This window comes from Liolophura sinensis, chromosome 11 (genome assembly GCF_032854445.1).
Source record: "Liolophura sinensis isolate JHLJ2023 chromosome 11, CUHK_Ljap_v2, whole genome shotgun sequence".
Lineage (NCBI taxonomy): Eukaryota > Metazoa > Mollusca > Polyplacophora > Chitonida > Chitonidae > Liolophura > Liolophura sinensis.
Window position 1 is genome coordinate 13,839,076 of NC_088305.1, and position 12,445 is coordinate 13,851,520.

Sequence of the window (12,445 nt, forward strand, 5' to 3'; positions counted from 1 at the left end):
AGTTGTAGCTGGTGTACCTGCAGTTGTACCTGGCGTTCCAACAGTTGTGCCTGGTGTACCTGCAGTTGTACCTGGCGTACCTGCAGTTGTACCTGGTGTTCCCGCTGTTGTGGCTGGTGTTCCTACTGTTGTACCTGGTGTTCCTACAGTTGTGCCTGGCGTACCTGCAGTTGTACCTGCAGTTGTACCTGGTGTTCCTGTAGTTGTTACTAAACGAAAAGGGTTCAAAGCTAAAATGATCTTGAACTGATCAGCATTTCTTAAGATCTTACATTAGATTCCTTAGTTCTTCTCTTAGTTCAAATGCCAGAAAAATAAGCCCTGGGTGGTTTATAACTTTAGAAAATTTAACATAGAGCCTTAAATTCAAATATCCAAAATTTCTACATCGAGAATTACCTTTTCACCCCAAACATTTGAAGGCGCTGATAAATCGAGTCTGTTTGTAAAATGAAATTTTTTCAAACACGACAAAGACATCTTTTGTCTCCACGATTGCAAGGAAACAAATGTTTCGTTGACATTTAGCAGGTATTTAAATTTGAAATAAAGTGCCCTAAATCATCCAATAGTACACAAAATGCGCCTAACACATCGCAAATTCTTCTCACGCCAACTGAATTCAATGTATATAAACTTACATTAACAGCATGGTTATCACAACAAGCACACTAACCTTTGAGGCACACTTCAACATCGACGGAAGACAGCTGTACACTGACACCATCTTCATCTGGCACCACATCAAAGCTGACTTTGTCGCCAGGTTTGTTGAAGGTCACATCAACTGTACCCGCTGTGAGATCATACTCCTTGACCTAAAATTACCACATAACCTTGCTCACTTCTGGCAAATTATACACAGCCACCAAGTAAATCACCCTTAAAAAGGAAAACTCTTTAAAATTTCAAATCTTATGTTTTCAAGCTTCATAGAATAAACGTTGACAGATTTATTTCGTGTTTTCTTGTAGATCCTATGCTCTCCATACGCTGTAATAAAGCAGCATTTTCCACTAAAAATAATTTTTGAAATCTGGCTTTTTTGAACAACTAGGCTCATACCAATCACAAAGATATTTTTAGCAAAAAGACAGAAAGAAAGACACTGATAATAACCCTATACCTCTTCATCAGCATTCGTCAATATAACATGGAATTTTTTTTAGTAAAAAGGCAAAAAGAATAACACTGATAATTTACCTCTACTTCTTCACCAGCATTCGTCAGTATGACACGCAGTTTGCCAGTCTTGTCGGTGTTGACAGCTACAGAGACAGTCATTACTACTGGAGTCTCCTCCAGCTTGCTGGTATCCAAGGTAACATCCAACTTGTCAGTGACATCGACGGGCTGATCGCCAGTTACATCCTGGGCTGGTGAATCTCCGTCAACCTCAACAGAATACAGCTGTACATTGGTCTCGTCTAAAGTGGTTGGTTGTTCCGTACATTCTGTAAGAGTAAAAATGTTAAAACCAGTCAAGAAAAAAATCATCAAAAATTTGACCACATCTTCAGTGACATTTATCAGGTGTTTAAAATTTGACTCTGTAATCTAGCACAAGAACAGTTCCAGGTGTTATCCAAACACTGAAAGGTATTATCGAATGTTTTTATGTCTATATGGGCGATAGCAGTTACTCACCATACTTCGTTGGAGTTGTAGCTGGTGTACCTGCAGTTGTACCTGGCGTTCCAACAGTTGTGCCTGGTGTACCTGCAGTTGTACCTGGCGTACCTGCAGTTGTACCTGGTGTTCCCGCTGTTGTGGCTGGTGTTCCTACTGTTGTACCTGGTGTTCCTACAGTTGTGCCTGGCGTACCTGCAGTTGTACCTGCAGTTGTACCTGGTGTTCCTGTAGTTGTTACTAAACGAAAAGGGTTCAAAGCTAAAATGATCTTGAACTGATCAGCATTTCTTAAGATCTTACATTAGATTCCTTAGTTCTTCTCTTAGTTCAAATGCCAGAAAAATAAGCCCTGGGTGGTTTATAACTTTAGAAAATTTAACATAGAGCCTTAAATTCAAATATCCAAAATTTCTACATCGAGAATTACCTTTTCACCCCAAACATTTGAAGGCGCTGATAAATCGAGTCTGTTTGTAAAATGAAATTTTTTCAAACACGACAGACAACTTTTGTCTCCACGATTGCAAGGAAACAAATGTTTCGTTGACATTTAGCAGGTATTTAAATTTGAAATAAAGTGCCCTAAATCATCCAATAGTACACAAAATGCGCCTAACACATCGCAAATTCTTCTCACGCCAACTGAATTCAATGTATATAAACTTACATTAACAGCATGGTTATCACAACAAGCACACTAACCTTTGAGGCACACTTCAACATTGACGGAAGACAGCTGTACACTGACACCATCTTCATCTGGCACCACATCAAAGCTGACTTTGTCGCCAGGTTTGTTGAAGGTCACATCAACTGTACCCGCTGTGAGATCATACTCCTTGACCTAAAATTACCACATAACCTTGCTCACTTCTGGCAAATTATACACAGCCACCAAGTAAATCACCCTTAAAAAGGAAAACTCTTTAAAATTTCAAATCTTATGCTTTCAAGCTTCATAAATTAAACGTTTACAGATTTATTTCGTGTTTTCTTGTAGATCCTATGCTCTCCATACGCTGTAATAAAGCAGCATTTTCCACTAAAAATAATTTTTGAAATCTGGCTTTTTTGAACAACTAGGCTCATACCAATCACAAAGATATTTTTAGCAAAAAGACAGAAAGAAAGACACTGATAATAACCCTATACCTCTTCATCAGCATTCGTCAATATAACATGGAATTTTTTTTAGTAAAAAGGCAAAAAGAATAACACTGATAATTTACCTCTACTTCTTCACCAGCATTCGTCAGTATGACACGCAGTTTGCCAGTCTTGTCGGTGTTGACAGCTACAGAGACAGTCATTACTACTGGAGTCTCCTCCAGCTTGCTGGTATCCAAGGTAACATCCAACTTGTCAGTGACATCGACGGGCTGATCGCCAGTTACATCCTGGGCTGGTGAATCTCCGTCAACCTCAACAGAATACAGCTGTACATTGGTCTCGTCTAAAGTGGTTGGTTGTTCCGTACATTCTGTAAGAGTAAAAATGTTAAAACCAGTCAAGAAAAAAGTCATCAAAAATTTGACCACATCTTCAGTGACATTTATCAGGTGTATAAAATTTGACTCTGTAATGTAGCGCAAGAACAGTTCCAGGTGTTATCCAAACACTGAAAGGTATTATCGAATGTTTTTATGTCTATATGGGCGATAGCAGTTACTCACCATACTTCGTTGGAGTTGTAGCTGGTGTACCTGCAGTTGTACCTGGCGTTCCAACAGTTGTGCCTGGTGTACCTGCAGTTGTACCTGGCGTACCTGCAGTTGTGCCTGGTGTTCCCGCTGTTGTGGCTGGTGTTCCTACTGTTGTACCTGGTGTTCCTGCAGTTGTACCTGGCGTACCTGCAGTTGTACCTGCAGTTGTACCTGGTGTTCCTGTAGTTGTTACTAAACGAAAAGGGTTCAAAGCTAAAATGATCTTGAACTGATCAGCATTCCTTAAGATCTTACATTAGATTCCTTAGTTCTTCTCTTAGTTCAAATGCCAGAAAAATAAGCCCTGGGTGGTTTATAACTTTAGAAAATTTAACATAGAGCCTTAAATTCAAATATCCAAAATTTCTACATCGAGAATTACCTTTTCACCCCAAACATTTGAAGGCGCTGATAAATCGAGTCTGTTTGTAAAATGAAATTTTTTCAAACACGACAAAGACAACTTTTGTCTCCACGATTGCAAGGAAACAAATGTTTTGTTGACATTTAGCAGGTATTTAAATTTGAAATAAAGTGCCCTAAATCATCCAATAGTACACAAAATGCGCCTAACACATCGCAAATTCTTCTCACGCCAACTGAATTCAATGTATATAAACTTACATTAACAGCATGGTTATCACAACAAGCACACTAACCTTTGAGGCACACTTCAACATTGACGGAAGACAGCTGTACACTGACACCATCTTCATCTGGCACCACATCAAAGCTGACTTTGTCGCCAGGTTTGTTGAAGGTCACATCAACTGTACCCGCTGTGAGATCATACTCCTTGACCTAAAATTACCACATAACCTTGCTCACTTCTGGCAAATTATACACAGCCACCAAGTAAATCACCCTTAAAAAGGAAAACTCTTTAAAATTTCAAATCTTATGTTTTCAAGCTTCATAAATTAAACGTTTACAGATTTATTTCGTGTTTTCTTGTAGATCCTATGCTCTCCATACGCTGTAATAAAGCAGCATTTTCCACTAAAAATAATTTTTGAAATCTGGCTTTTTTGAACAACTAGGCTCATACCAATCACAAAGATATTTTTAGCAAAAAGACAGAAAGAAAGACACTGATAATAACCCTATACCTCTTCATCAGCATTCGTCAATATAACATGGAATTTTTTTTAGTAAAAAGGCAAAAAGAATAACACTGATAATTTACCTCTACTTCTTCACCAGCATTCGTCAGTATGACACGCAGTTTGCCAGTCTTGTCGGTGTTGACAGCTACAGAGACAGTCATTACTACTGGAGTCTCCTCCAGCTTGCTTGTATCCAAGGTAACATCCAACTTGTCAGTGACATCGACGGGCTGATCGCCAGTTACATCCTGGGCTGGTGAATCTCCGTCAACCTCAACAGAATACAGCTGTACATTGGTCTCGTCTAAAGTGGTTGGTTGTTCCGTACATTCTGTAAGAGTAAAAATGTTAAAACCAGTCAAGAAAATAGTCATCAAAAATTTGACCACATCTTCAGTGACATTTATCAGGTGTATAAAATTTGACTCTGTAATGTAGCGCAAGAACAGTTCCAGGTGTTATCCAAACACTGAAAGGTATTATCGAATGTTTTTATGTCTATATGGGCGATAGCAGTTACTCACCATACTTCGTTGGAGTTGTAGCTGGTGTACCTGCAGTTGTACCTGGCGTTCCAACAGTTGTGCCTGGTGTACCTGCAGTTGTACCTGGCGTACCTGCAGTTGTGCCTGGTGTTCCCGCTGTTGTGGCTGGTGTTCCTACTGTTGTACCTGGTGTTCCTGCAGTTGTACCTGGCGTACCTGCAGTTGTACCTGCAGTTGTACCTGGTGTTCCTGTAGTTGTTACTAAACGAAAAGGGTTCAAAGCTAAAATGATCTTGAACTGATCAGCATTCCTTAAGATCTTACATTAGATTCCTTAGTTCTTCTCTTAGTTCAAATGCCAGAAAAATAAGCCCTGGGTGGTTTATAACTTTAGAAAATTTAACATAGAGCCTTAAATTCAAATATCCAAAATTTCTACATCGAGAATTACCTTTTCACCCCAAACATTTGAAGGCGCTGATAAATCGAGTCTGTTTGTAAAATGAAATTTTTTCAAACACGACAAAGACATCTTTTGTCTCCACGATTGCAAGGAAACAAATGTTTCGTTGACATTTAGCAGGTATTTAAATTTGAAATAAAGTGGCCTAAATCATCCAATAGTACACAAAATGCGCCTAACACATCGCAAATTCTTCTCACGCCAACTGAATTCAATGTATATAAACTTACATCAACAGCATGGTTATCACAACAAGCACACTAACCTTTGAGGCACACTTCAACATTGACGGAAGACAGCTGTACACTGACACCATCTTCATCTGGCACCACATCAAAGCTGACTTTGTCGCCAGGTTTGTTGAAGGTCACATCAACTGTACCCGCTGTGAGATCATACTCCTTGACCTAAAATTACCACATAACCTTGCTCACATCTGGCAAATTATACACAGCCACCAAGTAAATCACCCTTAAGAAGGAAAACTCTTTAAAATTTCAAATCTTATGTTTTCAAGCTTCATAGAATAAACGTTGACAGATTTATTTCGTGTTTTCTTGTAGATCCTATGCTCTCCATACGCTGTAATAAAGCAGCATTTTCCACTAAAAATAATTTTTGAAATCTGGCTTTTTTGAACAACTAGGCTCATACCAATCACAAAGATATTTTTAGCAAAAAGACAGAAAGAAAGACACTGATAATAACCCTATACCTCTTCATCAGCATTCGTCAATATAACATGGAATTTTTTTTAGTAAAAACGCATAAAGAATAACACTGATAATTTACCTCTACTTCTTCACCAGCATTCGTCAGTATGACACGCAGTTTGCCAGTCTTGTCGGTGTTGACAGCTACAGAGACAGTCATTACTACTGGAGTCTCCTCCAGCTTGCTGGTATCCAAGGTAACATCCAACTTGTCAGTGACATCGACGGGCTGATCGCCAGTTACATCCTGGGCTGGTGAATCTCCGTCAACCTCAACAGAATACAGCTGTACATTGGTCTCGTCTAAAGTGGTTGGTTGTTCCGTACATTCTGTAAGAGTAAAAATGTTAAAACCAGTCAAGAAAAAAGTTATCAAAAATTTGACCACATCTTCAGTGACATTTATCAGGTGTTTAAAATTTGACTCTGTAATGTAGCGCAAGAACAGTTCCAGGTGTTATCCAAACACTGAAAGGTATTATCGAATGTTTTTATGTCTATATGGGCGATAGCAGTTACTCACCATACTTCGTTGGAGTTGTAGCTGGTGTACCTGCAGTTGTACCTGGCGTTCCAACAGTTGTGCCTGGTGTACCTGCAGTTGTACCTGGCGTACCTGCAGTTGTACCTGGTGTTCCCGCTGTTGTGGCTGGTGTTCCTACTGTTGTACCTGGTGTTCCTACAGTTGTGCCTGGCGTACCTGCAGTTGTACCTGCAGTTGTACCTGGTGTTCCTGTAGTTGTTACTAAACGAAAAGGGTTCAAAGCTAAAATGATCTTGAACTGATCAGCATTTCTGAAGATCTTACATTAGATTCCTTAGTTCTTCTCTTAGTTCAAATGCCAGAAAAATAAGCCCTGGGTGGTTTATAACTAGAAAATTTAACATAGAGCCTTAAATTCAAATATCCAAATTTTCTACATCGAGAATTACCTTTTCACCCCAAACATTTGAAGGCGCTGATAAATCGAGTCTGTTTGTAAAATGAAATTTTTTCAAACACGACAAAGACATCTTTTGTCTCCACGATTGCAAGGAAACAAATGTTTCGTTGACATTTAGCAGGTATTTAAATTTGAAATAAAGTGCCCTAAATCATCCAATAGTACACAAAATGCGCCTAAAACATCGCAAATTCTTCTCACGCCAACTGAATTCAATGTATATAAACTTACATCAACAGCATGGTTATCACAACAAGCACACTAACCTTTGAGGCACACTTCAACATTGACGGAAGACAGCTGTACACTGACACCATCTTCATCTGGCACCACATCAAAGCTGACTTTGTCGCCAGGTTTGTTGAAGGTCACATCAACTGTACCCGCTGTGAGATCATACTCCTTGACCTAAAATTACCACATAACCTTGCTCACATCTGGCAAATTATACACAGCCACCAAGTAAATCACCCTTAAGAAGGAAAACTCTTTAAAATTTCAAATCTTATGTTTTCAAGCTTCATAGAATAAACGTTGACAGATTTATTTCGTGTTTTCTTGTAGATCCTATGCTCTCCATACGCTGTAATAAAGCAGCATTTTCCACTAAAAATAATTTTTGAAATCTGGCTTTTTTGAACAACTAGGCTCATACCAATCACAAAGATATTTTTAGCAAAAAGACAGAAAGAAAGACACTGATAATAACCCTATACCTCTTCATCAGCATTCGTCAAAATAACATGGAATTTTTTTTAGTAAAAACGCATAAAGAATAACACTGATAATTTACCTCTACTTCTTCACCAGCATTCGTCAGTATGACACGCAGTTTGCCAGTCTTGTCGGTGTTGACAGCTACAGAGACAGTCATTACTACTGGAGTCTCCTCCAGCTTGCTTGTATCCAAGGTAACATCCAACTTGTCAGTGACATCGACGGGCTGATCGCCAGTTACATCCTGGGCTGGTGAATCTCCGTCAACCTCAACAGAATACAGCTGTACATTGGTCTCGTCTAAAGTGGTTGGTTGTTCCGTACATTCTGTAAGAGTAAAAATGTTAAAACCAGTCAAGAAAAAAGTCATCAAAAATTTGACCACATCTTCAGTGACATTTATCAGGTGTTTAAAATTTGACTCTGTAATGTAGCGCAAGAACAGTTCCAGGTGTTATCCAAACACTGAAAGGTATTATCGAATGTTTTTATGTCTATATGGGCGATAGCAGTTACTCACCATACTTCGTTGGAGTTGTAGCTGGTGTACCTGCAGTTGTACCTGGCGTTCCAACAGTTGTGCCTGGTGTACCTGCAGTTGTACCTGGCGTACCTGCAGTTGTACCTGGTGTTCCCGCTGTTGTGGCTGGTGTTCCTACTGTTGTACCTGGTGTTCCTACAGTTGTGCCTGGCGTACCTGCAGTTGTACCTGCAGTTGTACCTGGTGTTCCTGTAGTTGTTACTAAACGAAAAGGGTTCAAAGCTAAAATGATCTTGAACTGATCAGCATTTCTGAAGATCTTACATTAGATTCCTTAGTTCTTCTCTTAGTTCAAATGCCAGAAAAATAAGCCCTGGGTGGTTTATAACTAGAAAATTTAACATAGAGCCTTAAATTCAAATATCCAAATTTTCTACATCGAGAATTACCTTTTCACCCCAAACATTTGAAGGCGCTGATAAATCGAGTCTGTTTGTAAAATGAAATTTTTTCAAACACGACAAAGACATCTTTTGTCTCCACGATTGCAAGGAAACAAATGTTTCGTTGACATTTAGCAGGTATTGAAATTTGAAATAAAGTGCCCTAAATCATCCAATAGTACACAAAATGCGCCTAAAACATCGCAAATTCTTCTCACGCCAACTGAATTCAATGTATATAAACTTACATTAACAGCATGGTTATCACAACAAGCACACTAACCTTTGAGGCACACTTCAACATCGACGGAAGACAGCTGTACACTGACACCATCTTCATCTGGCACCACATCAAAGCTGACTTTGTCGCCAGGTTTGTTGAAGGTCACATCAACTGTACCCGCTGTGAGATCATACTCCTTGACCTAAAATTACCACATAACCTTGCTCACTTCTGGCAAATTATACACAGCCACCAAGTAAATCACCCTTAAAAAGGAAAACTCTTTAAAATTTCAAATCTTATGTTTTCAAGCTTCATAAAATAAACGTTTACAGATTTATTTCGTGTTTTCTTGTAGATCCTATGCTCTCCATACGCTGTAATAAAGCAGCATTTTCCACTAAAAATAATTTTTGAAATCTGGCTTTTTTGAACAACTAGGCTCATACCAATCACAAAGATATTTTTAGCAAAAAGACAGAAAGAAAGACACTGATAATAACCCTATACCTCTTCATCAGCATTCGTCAATATAACATGGAATTTTTTTTAGTAAAAAGGCAAAAAGAATAACACTGATAATTTACCTCTACTTCTTCACCAGCATTCGTCAGTATGACACGCAGTTTGCCAGTCTTGTCGGTGTTGACAGCTACAGAGACAGTCATTACTACTGGAGTCTCCTCCAGCTTGCTGGTATCCAAGGTAACATCCAACTTGTCAGTGACATCGACGGGCTGATCGCCAGTTACATCCTGGGCTGGTGAATCTCCGTCAACCTCAACAGAATACAGCTGTACATTGGTCTCGTCTAAAGTGGTTGGTTGTTCCGTACATTCTGTAAGAGTAAAAATGTTAAAACCAGTCAAGAAAAAAGTCATCAAAAATTTGACCACATCTTCAGTGACATTTATCAGGTGTATAAAATTTGACTCTGTAATGTAGCGCAAGAACAGTTCCAGGTGTTATCCAAACACTGAAAGGTATTATCGAATGTTTTTATGTCTATATGGGCGATAGCAGTTACTCACCATACTTCGTTGGAGTTGTAGCTGGTGTACCTGCAGTTGTACCTGGCGTTCCAACAGTTGTGCCTGGTGTACCTGCAGTTGTACCTGGCGTACCTGCAGTTGTGCCTGGTGTTCCCGCTGTTGTGGCTGGTGTTCCTACTGTTGTACCTGGTGTTCCTGCAGTTGTACCTGGCGTACCTGCAGTTGTACCTGCAGTTGTACCTGGTGTTCCTGTAGTTGTTACTAAACGAAAAGGGTTCAAAGCTAAAATGATCTTGAACTGATCAGCATTCCTTAAGATCTTACATTAGATTCCTTAGTTCTTCTCTTAGTTCAAATGCCAGAAAAATAAGCCCTGGGTGGTTTATAACTTTAGAAAATTTAACATAGAGCCTTAAATTCAAATATCCAAAATTTCTACATCGAGAATTACCTTTTCACCCCAAACATTTGAAGGCGCTGATAAATCGAGTCTGTTTGTAAAATGAAATTTTTTCAAACACGACAAAGACATCTTTTGTCTCCACGATTGCAAGGAAACAAATGTTTCGTTGACATTTAGCAGGTATTTAAATTTGAAATAAAGTGCCCTAAATTATCCAATAGTACACAAAATGCGCCTAAAACATCGCAAATTCTTCTCACGCCAACTGAATTCAATGTATATAAACTTACATTAACAGCATGGTTATCACAACAAGCACACTAACCTTTGAGGCACACTTCAACATTGACGGAAGACAGCTGTACACTGACACCATCTTCATCTGGCACCACATCAAAGCTGACTTTGTCGCCAGGTTTGTTGAAGGTCACATCAACTGTACCCGCTGTGAGATCATACTCCTTGACCTAAAATTACCACATAACCTTGCTCACTTCTGGCAAATTATACACAGCCACCAAGTAAATCACCCTTAAAAAGGAAAACTCTTTAAAATTTCAAATCTTATGTTTTCAAGCTTCATAAAATAAACGTTTACAGATTTATTTCGTGTTTTCTTGTAGATCCTATGCTCTCCATACGCTGTAATAAAGCAGCATTTTCCACTAAAAATAATTTTTGAAATCTGGCTTTTTTGAACAACTAGGCTCATACCAATCACAAAGATATTTTTAGCAAAAAGACAGAAAGAAAGACACTGATAATAACCCTATACCTCTTCATCAGCATTCGTCAATATAACATGGAATTTTTTTTAGTAAAAAGGCAAAAAGAATAACACTGATAATTTACCTCTACTTCTTCACCAGCATTCGTCAGTATGACACGCAGTTTGCCAGTCTTGTCGGTGTTGACAGCTACAGAGACAGTCATTACTACTGGAGTCTCCTCCAGCTTGCTGGTATCCAAGGTAACATCCAACTTGTCAGTGACATCGACGGGCTGATCGCCAGTTACATCCTGGGCTGGTGAATCTCCGTCAACCTCAACAGAATACAGCTGTACATTGGTCTCGTCTAAAGTGGTTGGTTGTTCCGTACATTCTGTAAGAGTAAAAATGTTAAAACCAGTCAAGAAAAAAGTCATCAAAAATTTGACCACATCTTCAGTGACATTTATCAGGTGTATAAAATTTGACTCTGTAATGTAGCGCAAGAACAGTTCCAGGTGTTATCCAAACACTGAAAGGTATTATCGAATGTTTTTATGTCTATATGGGCGATAGCAGTTACTCACCATACTTCGTTGGAGTTGTAGCTGGTGTACCTGCAGTTGTACCTGGCGTTCCAACAGTTGTGCCTGGTGTACCTGCAGTTGTACCTGGCGTACCTGCAGTTGTGCCTGGTGTTCCCGCTGTTGTGGCTGGTGTTCCTACTGTTGTACCTGGTGTTCCTGCAGTTGTACCTGGCGTACCTGCAGTTGTACCTGCAGTTGTACCGGGTGTTCCTGTAGTTGTTACTAAACGAAAAGGGTTCAAAGCTAAAATGATCTTGAACTGATCAGCATTCCTTAAGATCTTACATTAGATTCCTTAGTTCTTCTCTTAGTTCAAATGCCAGAAAAATAAGCCCTGGGTGGTTTATAACTTTAGAAAATTTAACATAGAGCCTTAAATTCAAATATTCAAAATTTCTACATCGAGAATTACCTTTTCACCCCAAACATTTGAAGGCGCTGATAAATCGAGTCTGTTTGTAAAATGAAATTTTTTCAAACACGACAAAGACATCTTTTGTCTCCACGATTGCAAGGAAACAAATGTTTCGTTGACATTTAGCAGGTATTTAAATTTGAAATAAAGTGCCCTAAATCATCCAATAGTACACAAAATGCGCCTAACACATCGCAAATTCTTCTCACGCCAACTGAATTCAATGTATATAAACTTACATCAACAGCATGGTTATCACAACAAGCACACTAACCTTTGAGGCACACTTCAACATTGACGGAAGACAGCTGTACACTGAAACCATCTTCATCTGGCACCACATCAAAGCTGACTTTGTCGCCAGGTTTGTTGAAGGTCACATCAACTGTACCCGCTGTGAGATCATACTCCTTGACCTAAAATTACCAC

General features: G+C 39.1%; 1 protein-coding gene across 1 annotated transcript in view; it reads right to left on the reverse strand.

Annotated features, from left to right (window-relative positions):
- The window catches only part of LOC135478101 (uncharacterized), a 90,008-nt gene that overhangs the window by 15,713 nt on the left and 61,850 nt on the right, over positions 1 to 12,445 (reverse strand). The window contains exons 71-85 of the mRNA XM_064758372.1: positions 12,291 to 12,432; positions 11,158 to 11,408; positions 10,631 to 10,772; positions 9,498 to 9,748; positions 8,971 to 9,112; positions 7,840 to 8,090; positions 7,313 to 7,454; positions 6,182 to 6,432; positions 5,655 to 5,796; positions 4,522 to 4,772; positions 3,995 to 4,136; positions 2,862 to 3,112; positions 2,335 to 2,476; positions 1,204 to 1,454; positions 677 to 818 (exon numbers count right to left, since the gene is read on the reverse strand). Coding sequence (XP_064614442.1) covers positions 677 to 818; positions 1,204 to 1,454; positions 2,335 to 2,476; positions 2,862 to 3,112; positions 3,995 to 4,136; positions 4,522 to 4,772; positions 5,655 to 5,796; positions 6,182 to 6,432; positions 7,313 to 7,454; positions 7,840 to 8,090; positions 8,971 to 9,112; positions 9,498 to 9,748; positions 10,631 to 10,772; positions 11,158 to 11,408; positions 12,291 to 12,432 — 2,893 coding nt within the window. The remainder of the gene's footprint in view (positions 1 to 676; positions 819 to 1,203; positions 1,455 to 2,334; positions 2,477 to 2,861; positions 3,113 to 3,994; positions 4,137 to 4,521; positions 4,773 to 5,654; positions 5,797 to 6,181; positions 6,433 to 7,312; positions 7,455 to 7,839; positions 8,091 to 8,970; positions 9,113 to 9,497; positions 9,749 to 10,630; positions 10,773 to 11,157; positions 11,409 to 12,290; positions 12,433 to 12,445) is intronic.